Raw genomic sequence first — 21,840 nt, forward strand, 5'->3', positions numbered from 1 at the left:
GGCAGCAGCAACACCAGCTCTGGAGATACCATCCAACTGGTAATGTTTGGTAAAGGTACGCACAGAAGTAAGGTAGCAGGGCAGCAGCAACACCAGCTCTGGAGATACCATCCAACTGGTAATGTTTGGTAAAGGTACGCACAGAAGTAAGGTAGCAGGGCAGCAGCAACACCAGCTCTGGAGATACCATCCAACTGGTAATGTTTGGTAAAGGTACGCACAGAAGTAAGGTAGCAGGGCAGCAGCAACACCAGCTCTGGAGATACCATCCAACTGGTAATGTTTGGTAAAGGTACGCACAGAAGTAAGGTAGCAGGGCAGCAGCAACACCAGCTCTGGAGATACCATCCAACTGGTAATGTTTGGTAAAGGTACGCACAGAAGTAAGGTAGCAGGGCAGCAGCAACACCAGCTCTGGAGATACCATCCAACTGGTAATGTTTGGTAAAGGTACGCACAGAAGTAAGGTAGCAGGGCAGCAGCAACACCAGCTCTGGAGATACCATCCAACTGGTAATGTTTGGTAAAGGTACGCACAGAAGTAAGGTAGCAGGGCAGCAGCAACACCAGCTCTGGAGATACCATCCAACTGGTAATGTTTGGTAAAGGTACGCACAGAAGTAAGGTAGCAGGGCAGCAGCAACACCAGCTCTGGAGATACCATCCAACTGGTAATGTTTGGTAAAGGTACGCACAGAAGTAAGGTAGCAGGGCAGCAGCAACACCAGCTCTGGAGATACCATCCAACTGGTAATGTTTGGTAAAGGTACGCACAGAAGTAAGGTAGCAGGGCAGCAGCAACACCAGCTCTGGAGATACCATCCAACTGGTAATGTTTGGTAAAGGTACGCACAGAAGTAAGGTAGCAGGGCAGCAGCAACACCAGCTCTGGAGATACCATCCAACTGGTAATGTTTGGTAAAGGTACGCACAGAAGTAAGGTAGCAGGGCAGCAGCAACACCAGCTCTGGAGATACCATCCAACTGGTAATGTTTGGTAAAGGTACGCACAGAAGTAAGGTAGCAGGGCAGCAGCAACACCAGCTCTGGAGATACCATCCAACTGGTAATGTTTGGTAAAGGCACAGAAGTAAGGTAGCAGGGCAGCAGCAACACCAGCTCTGGAGATACCATCCAACTGGTAATGTTTGGTAAAGGTACGCACAGAAGTAAGGTAGCAGGGCAGCAGCAACACCAGCTCTGGAGATACCATCCAACTGGTAATGTTTGGTAAAGGTACGCACAGAAGTAAGGTAGCAGGGCAGCAGCAACACCAGCTCTGGAGATACCATCCAACTGGTAATGTTTGGTAAAGGTGCGCACAGAAGTAAGGTAGCAGGGCAGCAGCAACACCAGCTCTGGAGATACCATCCAACTGGTAATGTTTGGTAAAGGTACGCACAGAAGTAAGGTAGCAGGGCAGCAGCAACACCAGCTCTGGAGATACCATCCAACTGGTAATGTTTGGTAAAGGTACGCACAGAAGTAAGGTAGCAGGGCAGCAGCAACACCAGCTCTGGAGATACCATCCAACTGGTAATGTTTGGTAAAGGTACGCACAGAAGTAAGGTAGCAGGGCAGCAGCAACACCAGCTCTGGAGATACCATCCAACTGGTAATGTTTGGTAAAGGTACGCACAGAAGTAAGGTAGCAGGGCAGCAGCAACACCAGCTCTGGAGATACCATCCAACTGGTAATGTTTGGTAAAGGTACGCACAGAAGTAAGGTAGCAGGGCAGCAGCAACACCAGCTCTGGAGATACCATCCAACTGGTAATGTTTGGTAAAGGTACGCACAGAAGTAAGGTAGCAGGGCAGCAGCAACACCAGCTCTGGAGATACCATCCAACTGGTAATGTTTGGTAAAGGTACGCACAGAAGTAAGGTAGCAGGGCAGCAGCAACACCAGCTCTGGAGATACCATCCAACTGGTAATGTTTGGTAAAGGTACGCACAGAAGTAAGGTAGCAGGGCAGCAGCAACACCAGCTCTGGAGATACCATCCAACTGGTAATGTTTGGTAAAGGTACGCACAGAAGTAAGGTAGCAGGGCAGCAGCAACACCAGCTCTGGAGATACCATCCAACTGGTAATGTTTGGTAAAGGTACGCACAGAAGTAAGGTAGCAGGGCAGCAGCAACACCAGCTCTGGAGATACCATCCAACTGGTAATGTTTGGTAAAGGCACGCACAGAAGTAAGGTAGCAGGGCAGCAGCAACACCAGCTCTGGAGATACCATCCAACTGGTAATGTTTGGTAAAGGTACGCACAGAAGTAAGGTAGCAGGGCAGCAGCAACACCAGCTCTGGAGATACCATCCAACTGGTAATGTTTGGTAAAGGTACGCACAGAAGTAAGGTAGCAGGGCAGCAGCAACACCAGCTCTGGAGATACCATCCAACTGGTAATGTTTGATAAAGGCACGCACAGAAGTAAGGTAGCAGGGCAGCAGCAACACCAGCTCTGGAGATACCATCCAACTGGTAATGTTTGGTAAAGGTACGCGCAGAAGTAAGGTAGCAGGGCAGCAGCAACACCAGCTCTGGAGATACCATCCAACTGGTAATGTTTGGTAAAGGTACGCACAGAAGTAAGGTAGCAGGGCAGCAGCAACACCAGCTCTGGAGATACCATCCAACTGGTAATGTTTGGTAAAGGTACGCACAGAAGTAAGGTAGCAGGGCAGCAGCAACACCAGCTCTGGAGATACCATCCAACTGGTAATGTTTGGTAAAGGTACGCACAGAAGTAAGGTAGCAGGGCAGCAGCAACACCAGCTCTGGAGATACCATCCAACTGGTAATGTTTGGTAAAGGTACGCACAGAAGTAAGGTAGCAGGGCAGCAGCAACACCAGCTCTGGAGATACCATCCAACTGGTAATGTTTGGTAAAGGTACGCACAGAAGTAAGGTAGCAGGGCAGCAGCAACACCAGCTCTGGAGATACCATCCAACTGGTAATGTTTGGTAAAGGTACGCACAGAAGTAAGGTAGCAGGGCAGCAGCAACACCAGCTCTGGAGATACCATCCAACTGGTAATGTTTGGTAAAGGTACGCACAGAAGTAAGGTAGCAGGGCAGCAGCAACACCAGCTCTGGAGATACCATCCAACTGGTAATGTTTGGTAAAGGTACGCACAGAAGTAAGGTAGCAGGGCAGCAGCAACACCAGCTCTGGAGATACCATCCAACTGGTAATGTTTGGTAAAGGTACGCACAGAAGTAAGGTAGCAGGGCAGCAGCAACACCAGCTCTGGAGATACCATCCAACTGGTAATGTTTGGTAAAGGTACACAGAAGTAAGGTAGCAGGGCAGCAGCAACACCAGCTCTGGAGATACCATCCAACTGGTAATGTTTGGTAAAGGTACGCACAGAAGTAAGGTAGCAGGGCAGCAGCAACACCAGCTCTGGAGATACCATCCAACTGGTAATGTTTGGTAAAGGTACGCACAGAAGTAAGGTAGCAGGGCAGCAGCAACACCAGCTCTGGAGATACCATCCAACTGGTAATGTTTGGTAAAGGTACGCACAGAAGTAAGGTAGCAGGGCAGCAGCAACACCAGCTCTGGAGATACCATCCAACTGGTAATGTTTGGTAAAGGTACGCACAGAAGTAAGGTAGCAGGGCAGCAGCAACACCAGCTCTGGAGATACCATCCAACTGGTAATGTTTGGTAAAGGTACGCACAGAAGTAAGGTAGCAGGGCAGCAGCAACACCAGCTCTGGAGATACCATCCAACTGGTAATGTTTGGTAAAGGCACGCACAGAAGTAAGGTAGCAGGGCAGCAGCAACACCAGCTCTGGAGATACCATCCAACTGGTAATGTTTGGTAAAGGTACGCACAGAAGTAAGGTAGCAGGGCAGCAGCAACACCAGCTCTGGAGATACCATCCAACTGGTAATGTTTGGTAAAGGTACGCACAGAAGTAAGGTAGCAGGGCAGCAGCAACACCAGCTCTGGAGATACCATCCAACTGTAATGTTTGGTAAAGGTATGCACAGAAGTAAGGTAGCAGGGCAGCAGCAACACCAGCTCTGGAGATACCATCCGACTGGTAATGTTTGGTAAAGGTACGCACAGAAGTAAGGTAGCAGGGCAGCAGCAACACCAGCTCTGGAGATACCATCCGACTGGTAATGTTTGGTAAAGGTACGCACAGAAGTAAGGTAGCAGGGCAGCAGCAACACCAGCTCTGGAGGTACCATCCAACTGGTAATGTTTGGTAAAGGTACGCACAGAAGTAAGGTAGCAGGGCAGCAGCAACACCAGCTCTGGAGATACCATCCAACTGGTAATGTTTGGTAAAGGTACGCACAGAAGTAAGGTAGCAGGGCAGCAGCAACACCAGCTCTGGAGATACCATCCAACTGGTAATGTTTGGTAAAGGTACGCACAGAAGTAAGGTAGCAGGGCAGCAGCAACACCAGCTCTGGAGATACCATCCAACTGTAATGTTTGGTAAAGATATGCACAGAAGTAAGGTAGCAGGGCAGCAGCAACACCAGCCCTGGAGATACCATCCAACTGGTAATGTTTGGTAAAGGTACGCACAGAAGTAAGGTAGCAGGGCAGCAGCAACAGCAGCTCTGGAGAAACCATCCAACTGGTAATGTTTGGTAAACATATGCACAGAAGTAAGGTAGCAGGGCAGCAGCAACACCAGCCCTGGAGATAACATCCAACTGGTAATGTTTGGTAAAGGTACGCACAGAAGTAAGGTAGCAGGGCAGCAGCAACACCAGCTCTGGAGATACCATCCAACTGGTAATGTTTGGTAAAGGTACGCACAGAAGTAAGGTAGCAGGGCAGCAGCAACACCAGCCCTGGAGATAACATCCAACTGGTAATGTTTGGTAAAGGTACGCACAGAAGTAAGGTAGCAGGGCAGCAGCAACACCAGCTCTGGAGATACCATCCAACTGGTAATGTTTGGTAAAGGTACGCACAGAAGTAAGGTAGCAGGGCAGCAGCAACACCAGCTCTGGAGATACCATCCAACTGGTAATGTTTGGTAAAGGGATGCACAGAAGTCCAGGTAGCAGGGCAGCAGCAACACCAGCCCTGGAGATACCATCCAACTGGTAATGTTTGGTAAAGGGATGCACAGAAGTCCAGGTATCTGCTTCAAGAATAGAAGTAGTGTCTGAACCCTTGAAAAAAGCACCAGAAGAAGCCACAGCTCTAGTAGAATGAGCCTTTTCAGAAGAAGGAAGGCTTTCACCATGAAAAGTGTAACAAAAGGAAATAGCCTTTGACATCCAAGTGTAAATAGTTTGCTTGGAAACAGCCAATCCTAAAGACCTAGGATGAAAGGAAACAAACAACTGGTCAGATTTTCTGATAGCTTTAGTCTTATCCAAATAAAGTCTGAGCTGTCTATGCACGTGTAAGGGATGCAGCACCCTCTCACTGTCAGATTGCAGAGAGGAGGAAAAAGTAGGCAAATGAATAGACTGATTGAGTGACAACTCATTAACCACCTTAGACGTAAAAGGATTAGTACGCAAGGGCAGCCTGTCCTCATGAAATATCAAAAAAGGTGGACAAGCCATAAGGGCTTGCAACTCAAACACCCATCTGGCAGAAGTAAGAGCTACCAAAATAACTGTCTTCCAAGAGCAATATTGCAAGGAAGCTGAAACAGCAGGCTCAAAAGGATCCGGAGTCAGTTTCTCCAGAATTAAATTAAAATTCCAGGGAGGAGGAACAGGCTTCCTAGGAGGTCTAATATTAAGGACGCCTTTAAGAATTTCTTAGCCTCAAATCTAGAAGCTAATGGGGGAGTTAAAGGCAGACAAGCAGAGATAGCTGATAAGTAGGCCTTAATATAAGATTAGGCCAAACCAGCATTGAGCAACTCACACAAATAAGAGAGAACCAGAGGAACATCCACAGTAAGTGTGTTCAGGTCTCGAGAAAGACACCAAATAGAAAACCTCTTCCATTTCGATAAGTAGGATTTCCAAGTAGTAGGTTTCCGGGCCTCCTGCAGGACCTGCAGCACATTCTCAGGAAAAAAGGTGTCTATGAGGGATCAAAACTCTGTCACCCACAGTGTCAGTTGAAGTGTGGACAGGTGGGTATGGATGAGAGAACCCTCATCTTGTGTGAGGAGATCCACCCTGTGAAGTAACTTATGATGATTGCCCTTGGATAGATGCACAAGTAGAAGGAACCAGTGCTGTCGCAGCCAAAAGGGAGTCACCAACAAGATTTTGGGAGCATCCTGGTCAGTCTTGAACAGGATTCTTGGAATGACGGGAAGGAGAGGGAATGCTTCCACCTTCCACACTAGGGAACCTGGGACTGAGGCACAAAACAGAGAAAGTTGTCTGTTCAGAGGGGAGGCAAAGAGATCTACTTGAGGGAGTACCCCACTGGTGAACAATGTCCAGAAACATGTCCAGAAACACATCCCTGGGAAGTATCCATTTTTGGGATTGAGTGAAGGACCTGCTCAGATTGTCTGCCACAATGGTCTGACCTGAAGGAATATAAACTGCCTGAAGCGTCACTTGATATTGGACAACCAGATCCCATATCAGAAGTGCCAGCCAACAAAGAAGGTAAGGTCTTGTTCTCCCCTGTTTGTTAATGTACAGCATAACTGTGGTATTGTCCGTGAATACCTTGAAGAGGCTTCGGAAGAAAAGAGAATGAAAGGTCTGAAGAGCCAGCAATAAGTGCTCTTATCTCTTTGATGTTGATGTGCTCCATCTGCTGACGAGGCAGCCACACTCCCTGAACTCTCAGGGAGCCAAACATTGCTCCCCATCCCACATCTGAAGCATCTGTGAACAGACCCTGAGAGGGAAGAGGAGGATGGAAAGGGAGCCCTGGATTCAGAGACAACTGCTGGGAAAGGGGAAGTTCTTCCCGGGCAGGCTGAGGAATGCCAATAAAAGGATGATGGGAATTCCACACCATGAGGTACCCCTGATGAATGATTGACAGAACCCAAGAGTTCTGGGTGATTTGAAGCCAAATAGGAAACGAAAGGTGAAGAGAAAGAGGAATGTGGCTGGGAACAGGTGGATAGTCAGACAGCACCTGGTTTGTCAGGAAAGGAAGGCTTGAGAATCCCTGCAGTACTTTCCTTTTTACCTTTAGCAGGAGGGCGAGATTACCTACGAACAAAGGCTGGCTTAGAAGGGTAGTTTCTGTGAAATTTAGGCACAGGAGAAACAAAGACATGTTTAAGCTCCTGTGAGACTTTCCCTCTGTCCTGAAGAGACTTAAACAAACTAACAGCCACTCTCCTAAACAAAATTTTAGTATCCAGAGGAGCATCCAGCAACTTAGCTTTAATATCATCGGGTAAAGGTTGAAACCTAAGCCAAGAATGCCTCCTCAGAACCGAACCAAACCAAAAGCAGCGGCCCTAGAAGAGGCATCTGCTGCATCATAACTGCATTTGATAAAATGACTAACTACTTGAGAGGAAGTCCCTAGCAAGGAAAGAGCAGAAGATTTACTCTCAGAGTCTGAAAGATCAGAAAAAAAGTTGACAAGCCTGAGAAAGAAGAGCCAACACATACCTAGATATATGGGTCTGTTAATTAATAGCCATAAAACCTAGGGTAGCAGAAGTATAAGCCTTCTTACCCAACCTGTCCTTGTCAGAAGACAGTAACTTGGACGAAGGAAGCAATTGAGATGGCTTATTAGAGGCTGGAGACACCTCAGAGGGGTCAGTAGCAGGACATTTGAACAAAAAGGAACAGTCGTTAGGCACCCTATAAAACCTATCAGACTTCTTGGGAGCAGAGGGCAGAGAATCAGGCGCTTTAGAGGCATTAGAAAAAACATGTAGTAAGCCAGGCAAGACAGGAGGAATTATCTGCAGGTTTATGAGATTCTATCCGCAGTAACTCATAGTACCTTTTATGAATATCAGAAACCTAGGCACAATCCCACATAAAAAAAATTCCATCATCCTAGAGATTGTGTCTCCAAAGGAAATTTCCTCAGAAGGAGTATCTGGACTATTAGATTCCTCGTCCTCTGACCCGTAGTCTAAAGGAGAAGGAGTCTGGGTAGAATAAGTAAAGGATTCTTCATCAGAATCCAACTCTTCCTCAGAAGAATTTAATACCCTGGGCCATTTAGGTGAAAAAGACCAAGGAGGAGCAGGAACCGAAACCCCTTGAGGAGGCCTTAATGGCAGTAAAGCATTAAATAACCCCTGAGTAAAGGCCTGCCACTCACTTTGTGGATCCCTAGGAGCAGAAGAAACATGCCTGGCTTTCTTTTTCTTTTTTAAGCAGATGTCCTTCCTAGAAAACTGAGAGGGCCCTGACTCAGGACAGCATTCCACAACTGTAGTAGGAACTTCTTCCCTAAGAAGAACGTGCGGAACCCCCCTAGACACCTCAGAAACAATCAACTGTGGTTCCCCCTAAACGCCTGAAACGGAAGTCTGCAAAGCCTCATTGGATGTGCTGCCTGCAGAATCCTCGCCGGCCTCCAACCCAGATGTGGCAGAGGACTCCGACAACACAACCAGGCGAGTCTCTGGGTTTGTAATAACCTCGGGAGAAACCCCCCTGCAGAGGCTGGACAGCGAAAGATTCCGGTCTTCTTCCCTGACAGCTGACCCTCTGGGTAGGAAGTTCCATCCATAGTATCCTTAGCAAGCAGCTTAAGATGCTGGTTCTCAAGAGACTGTGAAAGGGAAGAGAGCCGACTATTAAGGATTTTCGGGACAAATTCCTAATAAATCGAAGACGACGGTTCCTAGGCAAAAAAGGCAGTTATCATGGTAGTCTTTATGGGGAATCTGTCTCCCACCCTGGCATTTACCTTTCCTGGATGACATTAACCCCCCAAACAGCACAAAAAATGAGTAAAAGAACAAAAACCCCAGCTGGGTACTTATCTGCAATGGTGAGAACTTCAGCAAACAGGAGAAATCACCTGAGTTCTAATAAACAGAAAAAAAAAACGTCAAAAAAGGATGGAGGCAAAGAGACCGATAGTTAAAAACAGCATTCGGACTGGCAGCAAAGAAGTTCTGAGGATGGTACGCCTGAACATCACCTTTATGCCCTACACTACATGAGGAGTGTGTATGTGACATTCAGCGTACCTTAAAGCAATGGTAGACTTTAGTAGACTGGCCAGACGATGGTCTTCAAGGCAGGGAATCCCATATAGTAATGAATACTGCAGCAGTGAATGTAAGGACATCCTCTAGTATTCCAGTTTCCACTGTTAAAATGTATACATTTAAACAGTTTCAGTAGTGCATGTACATTTCTGTTCTCTTCCAGTAGGTTACAGTTTGGTTACATTTCAAGCAGTACTTTGCAAAAACCTTTTCTACACACACATCTGTCCCAGCAGTTTGATATATGCATGAGATAAAGTTCTAATACATTTGTATCACAAGCATCTTATGTAAGTCATGTTGATATTCACAAATGACATATAATTGTTTACAAAATTCCAGGTAACTGTGCTGGCAGTATCTCCTTTCTAGGCCTAAGGCCGGCTATGTTTGTTGGCAAAGTACCCTTCTGTCAGAAGCCTCCACCAGGAGCCCTCAGAAGACTCTAGTTAAATGCCTTGTGTTAGGGGGAGCACTGCTAAGGATCTGATGACAGCAGGTCCTGCTCAGTGCACTAGACCGCTTCCTTAGCTTTATAAGTTTTTGTTTTACTGCTCTTTTATACTTTGTGAAGGAGTAGAGCATGTCATTTGGCTGCACCTGTGGACTCCTCCATGTCCCCACATGGGTGAGTGTGTGTGTGTGTGCGTGTGTGAGACAGAGAGAGACTGTGTGTGTGTGTGTGTGTGTGTGTGTGTGTGTGTGTGTGTGTGTGTGTGTGTGTGTGTGTGTGACAAAGAGAGACTGTGTGTGTGTGTTTGTGTGTGTGTTTGTGTGTGTGTGTGAGAGAGAGAGAGAGAGACAAGAGAGAGAGAGTGTGTGTGTGTGTGTGTGTGTGTGTGTGTGTGTGTGTGTGTGTGTGTGTGTGTTTGTTTGTGACTGTATTTTTTTATGTGGCATATTGGGTGTGCACATGTATGAGGAAAAGTTATTGTCACATTTACTGATTGTATGACCCCCAAAGGTCATTAAGTTGTTATTGTCCATCCATCTTACACTACAACACACGCTGACCCTCAACAGCTGAGGTCATTCTTTTAGCATGAATTCTGTCGACTGGTTTATTTCAACAACATTTTCTTTCAAATTCCCAATTGCCTGGTGTGGGGGGGGGGTATAAGAAATATCCCTGTTTGCCCTTGCTTGACTGACCCTTTGACGTGTGCATTTGTTTCTGACCCAGACTATGGGCATCATAAGCAAAAATCTAAGCAGTCTGTATTCATAACTGTGGTAGTAAAATTTTGAGAAGTTGACTGAAACTGAATTACAGAAGTGCTTCGCAGGTTCTTTATAAGTAGAGGAACACAGTTCACTAAAATTTGAGTAGAAAGTGCTTATCTATTCAGAAAAGGGATAATGGTTCAACCTGATTTGCATCTGTTTGAAAACTAAACTTTGTAATTGACCCTAGACTGTGTTGCATCTTATCACTACTTTGAATAATGCTTCACCTCCCCCACTGTGCCTAATACATTTGTGGTAAAACTGTTTTGTGCATTGTGTCCCAACACACACTGCTGTAGCTACGTCTTTGTCACCAAAGTGCAGTTTCTGTCCTTTACTCATGATATCAAGATATGAGTGCTGTCATCTTGTTCGGTGCATGTGTGGAAGGCGTAGTTCTCAGAGACAAGTAAGTGCTGAATGAGCATATTTCTTTTCATCTGTTTTGCAGAAATGTTTCAAAGGCAAGTCAGAATTTATAGTCCCAGTAATATCTGTAGATAGTTATTGCTGAGTTTTTGATAAACTTTACAGTAGTTAGCCACAAACGTTCAGAAGACAAAATTATAAATATACTGCGTAGTTCATGTAAGTGTTGCCTGTATTGTAGACTCAACAAAGCAATCGCTTCCAGCAACCCTTCCATCATTTTCCTGCTACGTCTCAGGTACCTTTGAAGCCCTTTGATAACTTACACTTCATCAGACACTACTTTTTAGGACTATACTAACATTTCCTTGAAACAGTGCCATATATATCCCACCCACAAACACACACACTTTGTCTTCACGTCCACCCATCCACTTGTTCCCAGACATTGTGATGCATTGAGCTCATAGCTTCCACTGCTTAATGTACAGTATAATGCATCAAACTCATAACCTCCGTTTCTTATTGTACAGTGTAATGCATCGAGCTCATAGCATCTGTTTCTTAATCTGTCCCAATTTGTAAGTCTGCCCTTCTTCCTCAGCCCCTTTGAAACATCACAGGAAGGTTGTGCAGCTTACATTTTAGCAGGTTTAATTCCTTTCTTGTATACGTCTTTTAGAATCCCATGAAATACTTTGAACTGTAGCCCCTGACCCTCTGTATCTATTGAATATACTTCCAATGTTGCTTACTAATTTTTCCATCATCTATGCCTTTTCACATTTTATGTCTTATGGGTCACTACCTACACTCTTTCATACTCTTTCCTCTTTAAGGTTAGCATCTAAGTTTGTGTGGTTCCCTTTTTCACCCCCCCCCTCCCCACAGATGCACATGCACTCACTTGCGCACACACACACACACACACACACACACACACACACACACACACACACACACACACACACACACACACACACACACACACACAGTGCATTCTCATATATATTTTTTAATTAAATCCCAGCTTCCACCTGTTTGCTCACTGTTTTAACCACTGCATGTCTCTCTTGTGACTAGCAGCCTGGTCCCTATCCGAAATGCTGCATTCTTGCTCATTTTTTGAGTATATAAAGTGATTTTTGTTCTCCAAACCCAGCAAAGCAGCTAACAAAAATTCACAAAACATGTCTAATTTCAGCACAGAACCTTGTACCACTGCAGTGTTCGCTGACCTTTCTTCTGACAAATCCCCTCCAGAAAACAGCGTACATGCCCCCTAAAGCTAGTTGCAGGATTTGCTCAAGAAGATTGTTATTAAAGAAGCTTTTTGTTTGTGTTTTATGGAGGTTTGAGTGCTTTTCTGGAGAGGTAATGGGATTATGCTAGGTGTCCATGTTTTCTGATGCCCTGTGGTATGTTGTAGAGCATATTTTGCAGCAGTTTGATATACCCTTCATCACAGGAATTCTGATGCATATTTCACTGTGGGGGACAGGGTCATTCACTTTCATCCACACACTGCCTCCATAATCACCAGTTATAGCTACTTTGCTGATTGCTTACTCTTCTAATGCCTGACTGTTATCAGTTCAAAAATAGACTAGGCACAATAATGTACTTCACTTTGTTTAGACGTGGCTTTCTAGGCCATATCAATGTTTGTTTAATTGTGATCAGATGACAATAGTAGTCACCCCCATTCATTCACAGATTGCCATTGTCACCATCAAAAATAATTACTTTTGATTCTGCTCACTGTAATGCTTCTCAGTTTGATGCTGTCAGACACACAGGGTGTAGCTACACCTCCCACAGCTCATGCATGTGCACATGCAGACCACACACACACACACACAAACACACACACACACTACAGTTTATTTCACACATGCATGCACATAAAATATGCCACATAAACATATACACTTAAACATACAGAAGCACAACCCCACACACCAGACATATGTGCAGTACATATACACACACACACACACACACACACACACACACACACACACACACACACACACACACACACTCACTCACTCAATACAGTTTACTCACACATGCATGCACGTAAAATATGTCAAATAAACATATACATTCGAACATATACATTCAAACATACACATACCCACACATGAAATGTGTATATATACACACACACACACACACACACACACACACACACACACACACACACACACACACACTCCTCTGATGTTCGATTCAGCAAATAAAGGGAATAATGGTCATAAGAGTTTATTTCATCTAGCTTCATGCAAGCAGACAGACACATACATGCACACTTTCTGTGCCCCTTGACAAGCTCAATGGTCATTTCCCTTCATGTATGTCCTGCTCTTACCCCCAAAGATCCCTACCTTTTGGGTGTACATTTTTGTTCACAGTACATTTCCCCTTGTATATTACACATCAATGTGTGCTTTATTTATGTATAATTAGATATTGTTAGGGCTGTAGTTGTGTATAGTTAGAACTTTGTTTAAAAAAACTTAGAATGACTACAATGTATGCTGTGCAACTAGCCAGTGTATACCGTAGAAGCTAGAATGCATAATTTGAAACTCAAGTGTCTATCCCAGTAGAAGAAACTCCATAATTTAGAATAGAGTCAGATCTGTAAACATCATACTTCTGAAAGAAGAAACTCCATGATTTAGAATAGAGTCAGAACTGTAAACATACTTCTGGTAGAAGAAACTCCATGATTTAGAATAGAGTCAGATCTGTAAACGTCATACTTCTGGTAGAAGAAACTCCATGATTTAGAATAGAGTCAGATCTGTAAACGTCATACTTCTCGTAGAAGAAACTCCATGATTTAGAATAGAGTCAGATCTGTAAACGTCATGCTTCTGGTAGAAGAAACTCCATGATTTAGAATAGAGTTAGATCTGTAAATGTCGTACTTCTGGTAGAAGAAACTCCATGATTTAGAAGAGAGTCAGATCTGTAAACGTCATACTTCTGGTAGAAGAAACTCCATGATTTAGAATAGAGTCAGATCTGTAAATGTCATACTTCTGGTAGAAGAAACTTCACGATTTAGAATAGAGTCAGATCTGTAAACGTCACACTTCTGGTAGAAGAAACTCCATGATTTAGAATAGAGTCAGATCTGTAAACGTCATACTTCTGTTAGAAGAAACTCCATGATTTAGAATAGAGTCAGATCTGTAAACGTCATACATCTGGTAGAAGAAACTCCATGATTTAGAATAGAGTCAGATCTGTAAACGTCATACTTCTGGTAGAAGAAACTCCATGATTTAGAATAGTCAGATCTGTAAACATCATACTTCTGGTAGAAGAAACTCCATGATTTAGAATAGAGTCAGATCTGTAAACGTTATACTTCTGTTAGAAGAAACTCCATGATTTAGAATAGAGTCAGATCTGTAAACGTCATACTTCTTCACGTTTGGATATAAACACATTCCTTCCCAAAGTAGTGGAATCTGAGAATGTCTTTTAAACTAAAGATCACTTGCAGGTGTTATTTTGCTGGGCATCTTCGATGTTACCTTTCCATTTCCTGATTTCTTACAATGTGATGCAACTGATGTTTGGGATTGTGTGTTCATACAGTTTAGCTTCCATTCTAAGCTGAATGTTGCTACTCCAGCTTTGCAAACAGCAGTTTCTTGAGCTTCACTTTAGCTTTGCAAGTATCAGTTTCTTTAGCTCCTTGAGCTAGTGTCTGTGTCTACACTTTCGGTACCATGGGTAGTCTGGGAGATCTAGTGCCTATTATGTTAAACTGTCTGTATACCAAGGTTGTCTGACCATTTTGGTTTAGGGTCCACTTACCCTATTTAGCAAAGTTTGGGGGGGCACATTACTTTGTCCAACATGATTCAGTCCGTTCAAAACAGCTTGTTGCAGGACATACTGAGGCCAGATAAAATGCTTTGGTGGGCCAGATTGTAGCCCTAAGGCCACCTGTTGGCACCTATGCTTTATACAGACACTGGACTACATATCCCACATAGCAGCACAAACACTGTGTCGGTCTGGGGCAGGATGTTGATGTATACAGTTCTTTCACTTTCAGACTGTTCTTGTTCAGAAGTAATAATTATAATAGTAAGTCAACACAGCTTAGTGACTGCATCTCCCACAACTTAGTTTGTTGAGCATTTTCAACTTACCAGTAAGAGGGAATTTGATTTAAAAGCTGGAAACCCCTGCAAAATGGGGGATGTTGGGGAGCTGTATCCTCTTCGTCCATTCAGCCCACATCATCACTTTTGGGCCCAACTGTCGAAACATTTAATTTTTTTATGAGTGTCCTGTAAGCGGTCAGAAGCCTTACTGATATTTCTGGCCACATTTCTGTAGAATGTTCAGATTTTTGGTTCATATTTTTGGTCTGTTCCTCATAACATTTATGATTTTTTGGCAAATCATTGAGGACTGAAATCACTAAATAATGACAAACATTTGAGTTTCAGACATCATATTTTCTTTAGAAAATGCTTGCCAACACAAAACCTGTTGTTCTGACAACTTTCTAAGTTTATAAGAGCAATATTTAAAATCTGTCCTTGTTGTTGGTCCTTTGTGTCCTCCTTATTTTTGGCTTTGACCAGATTTGTTGTGCTACAGTGTTGAAGAGTTATGGACATACCACATACCCAGGGTTCCTTTTTCTGCACCCCCTAGTGACCCAGCCATAGAACTGACTGAAGCTGTAATGGTAAAAAACTGCTTGAAGCCATGCATTCTATAGTTAGGCAGAGAATTGTCATTTAGGAGCTGCACCAGCTTGCTCTATATGGAGTCTTTAGTACGACCTTTTATGAAATGGAATTGGTAACAAAAGGGCTGTAATTGACAGTCTCTTTATCATCTTTGTGCACAAGAATTGGAGTCATTGATTTCCAGTTTTGTAGTACCAGTGTGGTTTCTGTGCCTGTAAACTCTTGCCCCATAGTACACCAGGCATCACTACCAACATTTTAACAACCCTGGAAGTAGCTTCGCTAGGCCTGGAATCTTATCTCCTCACACTTAATTTCCTCCTAAGCTGTTTCCATGGTTACTCTTCCATCTCTTCTTCTACTTTTTCATGTTTTTACTGTTGAGTTCTTGCTCCTAAGTAACTGCAGAGATGAATTTATTAATTTTGCCTGACTTACAGCACTTTTAGATTTTCTTCTTTTTCTTCAGCTAATCAAAAGACGTTCCTTTTGACATTTCTTTGCACATTACTTATTGCTGTATCTCTAATGATAGCATACCCCTCAGCATGCCGTTTGTTGCCATTTAACAGTATCCTCATGTACCCTTTTCGTAGCCTGTCTGCCGCTTCCCATACTTCACTAGGTCTTCCTGTCTTCATTGATGAACCTTTTTTACCCCTCGTATTAGCCAGACTAATCATTTATTTTTTGTACACTTCCTTTATCGTGACTTGTAGCATTTAATCTCATTCCATAGCAGCTTCCTTGCTGCAGTATCATGGCTCATATGCTGTTTTCTGTTCCTGGTAGCCTTTTATATTGCTAAGCACCATTTGTCATTGTCAGTGTAAACCTGTTATTCTGTAATTTGAGCTCCGTATTCTTACAGCACACACATTCCTGAAGTGTTCAGGACGGTAAGCCACAGAGTGACATGATCGCTGTTTGTTGGTGGCTGCTTTACTTCAGCTATAGTCATGCTCTGTATTAGTTCTGAGTTGGAAAAGATTATTTTGATTCCTGGTTTGAAACCATCTTCCTCCAAAAGCCTCATCATCACCCCCCAAATTCTGCTAATGAGTAGTTATCATTTCACGTCTGGAATCTTTTGGTCCACAACTGTGGTTTCCTCTTCTTTGCCATCCAGTAACTTTTGCTTTGAGACTGTCGTTCTCTGCATGTCGCCTGTGCGCCCATATGGACTGTCACCTTCTCTTTTCATTCTCAGAACTGATACATTCCTTTACTTCACTCTCATTCTCTTCCCCACTAATTGTTATCCCTTGTTTAACATGCACTGTTATATGCACTCTCACATTTGATCCTTTATCCATGTTGTATGGCCTGAATCCAGTTTTACATTATTTCAGTCCCCTCCAATCACTGTTTATGTTTCTGATATATCTGCAGTATATACAGAGCCTTCTTAAAGTAAGTTTTGTTGCTGTTTTGCTTAGGCTTATAAGTTGATAGGTGTGTACTACATTAACGACCACAAGGGCCTTTTAAGCCTAAACATGAGTCCCACATTTCTTCTGGTGTTGAAAAGTATTGTCCTTCTTCCACCATCTTCTGCACTGATCCTTCATTCCCTCCTGGTTCAATATTCATTGTGCTTCCTCAGTACTTTGTTTAGACATGATACTCATGTCCCCCCCAGCTCAGTTTACAGAGAACCTTGTTTTACATAGCCCCACTTTGAGAATGCTCTTCCCAGCCAGACCCAGCTGTAAAGTAGTTCATGGCATGTAGTTGTTGAACTGCCCATGAATTTCCAGGTGGACTTTGAATATCTGGTACATAGTTTACCAAACTCGGATGCTGTCATGGAAATTCCAGCACAGAACTATTGAGAGTCCAAGTATTTAGAGCAATCCCTTCATTTCTAGGTATTTGTAAAGATCAGCAGCTGACACTTAAATAGGAGGAGGAATACTTTGGAACCGAGGAAGGAGGAAAGTAATAAAGGGGTCTGGAAGGTTTTGTTTAACAGTATTTTAACCGGGGGGGTAAAGCTGTGGTGGCTATAATGCCTAAAAATGGTAAAGACCATCTGACCCAGCTTCCTACAAGCCAATTTTAAATCATGATTATGAACTGTTTGTCTATAATGGCTAAAAGAATGGCAAAGGTGATGCCAAAATTGATCAGTTTGTTTTTTTTTTTTTTTGGGGGGGGGGGGGCATGTGACTTTAGATTAAGTTAAACAGCAGGCACCACCTATCAGGAAAGGAGTCCTGGATTGTGGAACTCATGTCACTGTAATGGTGATGATACTGTTCTCCCATGTGAGGGATCCCAGTTGCATGGATGACAGCCTGTGATAGACGGTTCCAGCTTCTGTCTTATACTGAAACCCTTTACCTCACTCCTGCAGGAGACATGGGCTATAATCCTGATAGATGAGATGTAGACAGCACAGTGTTGCAGCAGTTTGCATCGTCACCTCACAGCAAGATGTTCTCCTGTTCGATTCTCGGCTGTGGTACCATCTTTGTGGAGTCTGCATATCCTCCCTGCATTTGTGTTGGTTTCTTTCAGGTGCTCTAGTTTCCTCCCACATTACAAACACATGTGTCTGAAGCATTTTTCTTGGGCATCTGCTGAAAATTAGCTCATTTCAAGTTGGACTTCAATGATCGAGTACAATGCCCCATTCGGGATGTATCGCACCCGACATCTGCAGCAATTGGAGAGACCCCAAAAGTTCCTCACCAAAAGGATAAAGGGACTCCAAAATCTGTCATATGCTGCCAGATTGAAGAAACTCCAGCTCTATTCAGTTGCATATCGTCTGCTCAGAGGTGACATGTGCCTGACATACAAGGCCATGTCCAACCCGGAATTAATGGACATGCTCCACCTCAAAAAATCCAAATCCACCAAAACCACTAGAGCAAGCGACTTAAACCTTAGCACGGATATAAATAGGACGTGCTGGAGGGATAGATTTATCACTCAGAGACTCCCTATGCTGTGGAATAAAATTCCGGTCCATGTGAGGCAAAGCACCTCGCTGGCTCTGTTCAAGAGAAATCTTGACCTGTGGATGGGAGATCGTAGGTTTATCCCAGGAATCATCTCTGTGTCACTGCTGGACAGAGGCACAACAAACTAATGGGCACAGTATTTTTTCATATAAGGGGTGGCGTAAGCCACAAAAATTTGGGCTAGGCTTATAAATGCCTTAGGGCAGATAGCCTAGTATAAACCTATGAACCTATTAGAGCAATGATACAGTGATGATCCAGAGGGAAGCAGAATGTAAGAAAATACAGATATTATTGGTGGGTCTTGATGCAGAGAAAGCATTTCACAGAGTAAGAATAGGGCAATGGAAGCATTTGCACTTCCTGTTACAATAATAAGATTAATTAGAAGGATACATGAGGGATTGCAGGTGAAAATTAAAGTGAGAGGGTTCCAATCTGATAAGTTGTGTCTGAAGAAAGGAACCAGACAGGGATGTCCAGTTTCCGCTTTGTGATCTGTGTTATATTTAGAACCATTGGCAAGCAAAACAAGGGACTCAAAAATTCAACGGTGTAATTGGTTTGGTGTTCAAGAAATGTTGACTATATTTGCAGATGATGATATTTGTACCTGATGGAACCAGAAAAGGACATCTCAGTGTTGTGGAATATTCTAAGACAGTTCTGTGTTTTCTTCAAGATGTAAACTTAATGAAGATAAGAACAGAGGCTATAGCTATAAACTATGTACCTACACATGAATCGGTTCAGCAATACCCATATTTAAGGGGACATGATAAAATAATGTTTTTAGTAGTATGAATTAAAAAGGATTCAGTTATGGAAGCTAAGGATATGTGGGAAGAGGCTAAAGAAAAGATAATACTACAGAAAATGGAAGCTCTTGCATATGGATATGGATCAGTAAAAAATGTTTTTAGTCCCTTTAGTTTTATACACAGGTCAGCATATTTTTATCAACTAGAGAAGTTATGGATAGTAATAAATAAAGAGTTGAAAGACTATTTAGAAGGGGAAGCGGGCAAGAGTCACATGGGATAGGTTGATCTTCCCAATAGAATAGAGAGGATTAGGACTATCTGCTTTGAAGGGATATTTTAGAGTTACACAGTTAAGGCACTTGTACATAACACAAGCATAAACCTGCCATTCAAAGTGGAAAGGAACAATGAAGAAGCAGGTGGTAATTCAAGAAATAAGCAAAGAATGGCATATTGGGATACATACTTATGGAGAATAATAACAGTCATACAGAATATGTTTATAAAGTAGCAGAAAGTGTACTTAGAATTACTCCAACACAGGAATAGGCAAAAGGGGGCAGGAATTTACTGGAGGACACTGGCAAGGAAGCCAGGGTATTGGGAATAAACAATTAGAGAGGAAAAGGTAATAGAATGGGAAGATGCCAAAAAGATATTTGGATTGTAGGCTAGTGACTGAGATCAGAGTATAGACAAAGATAAAGGGACAGATTAATCCTAAATGAAAGACCTGCTCTGAGTGAGTTTTTAAATGAATCTAGAAAAAAGCTGCTCTTAAAAAGGGATAATTAGTAGGCCATATAAAGAACTGCATGATAACTAGAAGTCAATCAGAAGAGGTCAGAAAAGATTGGGAAGAGAGATTACATATATAGTTCACAAAGAAACAATAGGATGACGTATGTATGGCTCCCAAATATGCAACAAAATCTATAAGATTTCAGATTTTTTTGCTTGGAAGTGTTGGCATATATACTTTTATACCTCCAGCAGATTCCAAAGAATTTTTTCCTTATGGAGATGGCAGGTGTTGGAAATGTGATAGGGAAGAAAGAGGTTACAGGGAACACAAGTTTTGGGACTGTAATAAGTTGGCAAACTTTAAAAATTCCCTAGCGAGTACTATTAGACCTACCCTCATTGGGGGGGAGGGGCTTTCCCCTGCCCAGAATATAAACATCTGATAGGATGCTAGACTCATCCTTATTTGCATGGAAGGCCCTTCTCCTGCCCAGAATGTCGACATGTGCTAAGATATTAGATACATCCTCATTTAAGTGGGGATGCTCAAAGTAGTCCTTGGTAAGCCCATGTGTCCAACTCTTGGAACTCTTATGTGTTGCTAAAATTTTTTTAATGACAAATCCTCTGTTAACTTAGTCTGCCTTTTTATATGTAAATAAATAATCAATTTTATATTTGTGGCTACCAAACTAAATTTTACAAAATGGTTTACAAATATTTTAGGTGGTCAGCAAACACCACTATGTTGTAAAAAATCACTTGCCATTTGGCCCTGTAATCTGATGTTAGTTTCAGGTTATTGCATACTGATTACCTTTGTTATTTTCAGTTTTTCTGTTTACTAATATTAAGACCCACTAAGCAAAATACTTTTAAACTACAAGCACAACAAAACAGCGACCTCCCTTATCATTTACACTTAGTCTGTTGGTGGGTTCTGTTAACCAAGGAGCACTTTCACTCACTTGCTCATCACACGCTTCCTCGTATTGTGAGTTAACCAATGAATCACGTAATGTGCACAGGTATTAAATATACTAACGTGAGTGAGTTCACAGTGCTACACTGAAGAGAGTTATTACTAATAATGTTATTTTAGGCTGCAGTAGGGAAGTTAAAACAATACTGAAGAAGTAAAAATGATGAATGTACACCAAGAAGTCATAATAAACTTGACATTTTCTAGCAAAAGTTTGATTTTAACAGAATTCTGGAGAAGTGTACCAAGCAGTTATATGGAGGATAAAACAGTAAAAAACTTGACTATCAGAATTCCGGAGAAGTGTCCCAAGCAGTTGTAGGGAAGATGAACTAATGATATAGGAGTAAAAAGTGATGATATAAATCCAAGTATAGCAAACTTCACTCTATATTATTCTGTGGTGGAAATTTGACTTGAGTATGGATCTCTAGGGGAAGGCATGAAGTAGTTTTATAAGTTTGTAGGTTTATAGTATGCTATTTAAGAGTATGGATCTCTACGGGAAGGCATGGAGTAGTTTTATAAGTCTGTAGGTTTATAGTATGCTATTTAAAAGTATGGATCTCTAGGGGAAGGCATGGAGTCGTTTTATAAGTTTGTAGGTTTGTAGTATGCTTTTTACAACCAGGGTCTTTACAAGCCAAGCCGTACAATCTACCCAGTTTTGTCCCCGAGTTTCTTTGTTGCCTGTATGGTACGGTATGTTAGTAAGGAGGTAGCTAAGGGTTATATATGTGTGTGTATATGTGGAGGGGTGTTATTTGGGGATTAATTTACTTACTGTTGACCTGTGTCCATCAGAGACATGGGGGCCAAACTGGAGTGAATTTGCAGTTTCCCATCCCGTGACCATGATTTTGTTTGAATAGGGTCAGGGATGAACTCTGTTTCACATAGATGGAGAGCTTATTCCATAGCGCTGGGATTCTT

The 21,840-nt window shown here is 42.8% G+C and overlaps 1 protein-coding gene across 1 annotated transcript in view; it reads left to right on the forward strand.

The window, feature by feature from the left end:
* LOC122790513 (solute carrier family 12 member 6-like) overlaps positions 1–21,840 on the forward strand; it is a 1,559,275-nt gene that overhangs the window by 1,211,375 nt on the left and 326,060 nt on the right. Inside the window, exon 12 of the mRNA XM_044058063.1 lies at positions 10,695–10,752. Coding sequence (XP_043913998.1) covers positions 10,695–10,752 — 58 coding nt within the window. The remainder of the gene's footprint in view (positions 1–10,694; positions 10,753–21,840) is intronic.

Source organism: Protopterus annectens, chromosome 16.part0, assembly GCF_019279795.1.
Source record: "Protopterus annectens isolate FY-2018-M chromosome 16.part0, PAN1.0, whole genome shotgun sequence".
Lineage (NCBI taxonomy): Eukaryota > Metazoa > Chordata > Ceratodontiformes > Protopteridae > Protopterus > Protopterus annectens.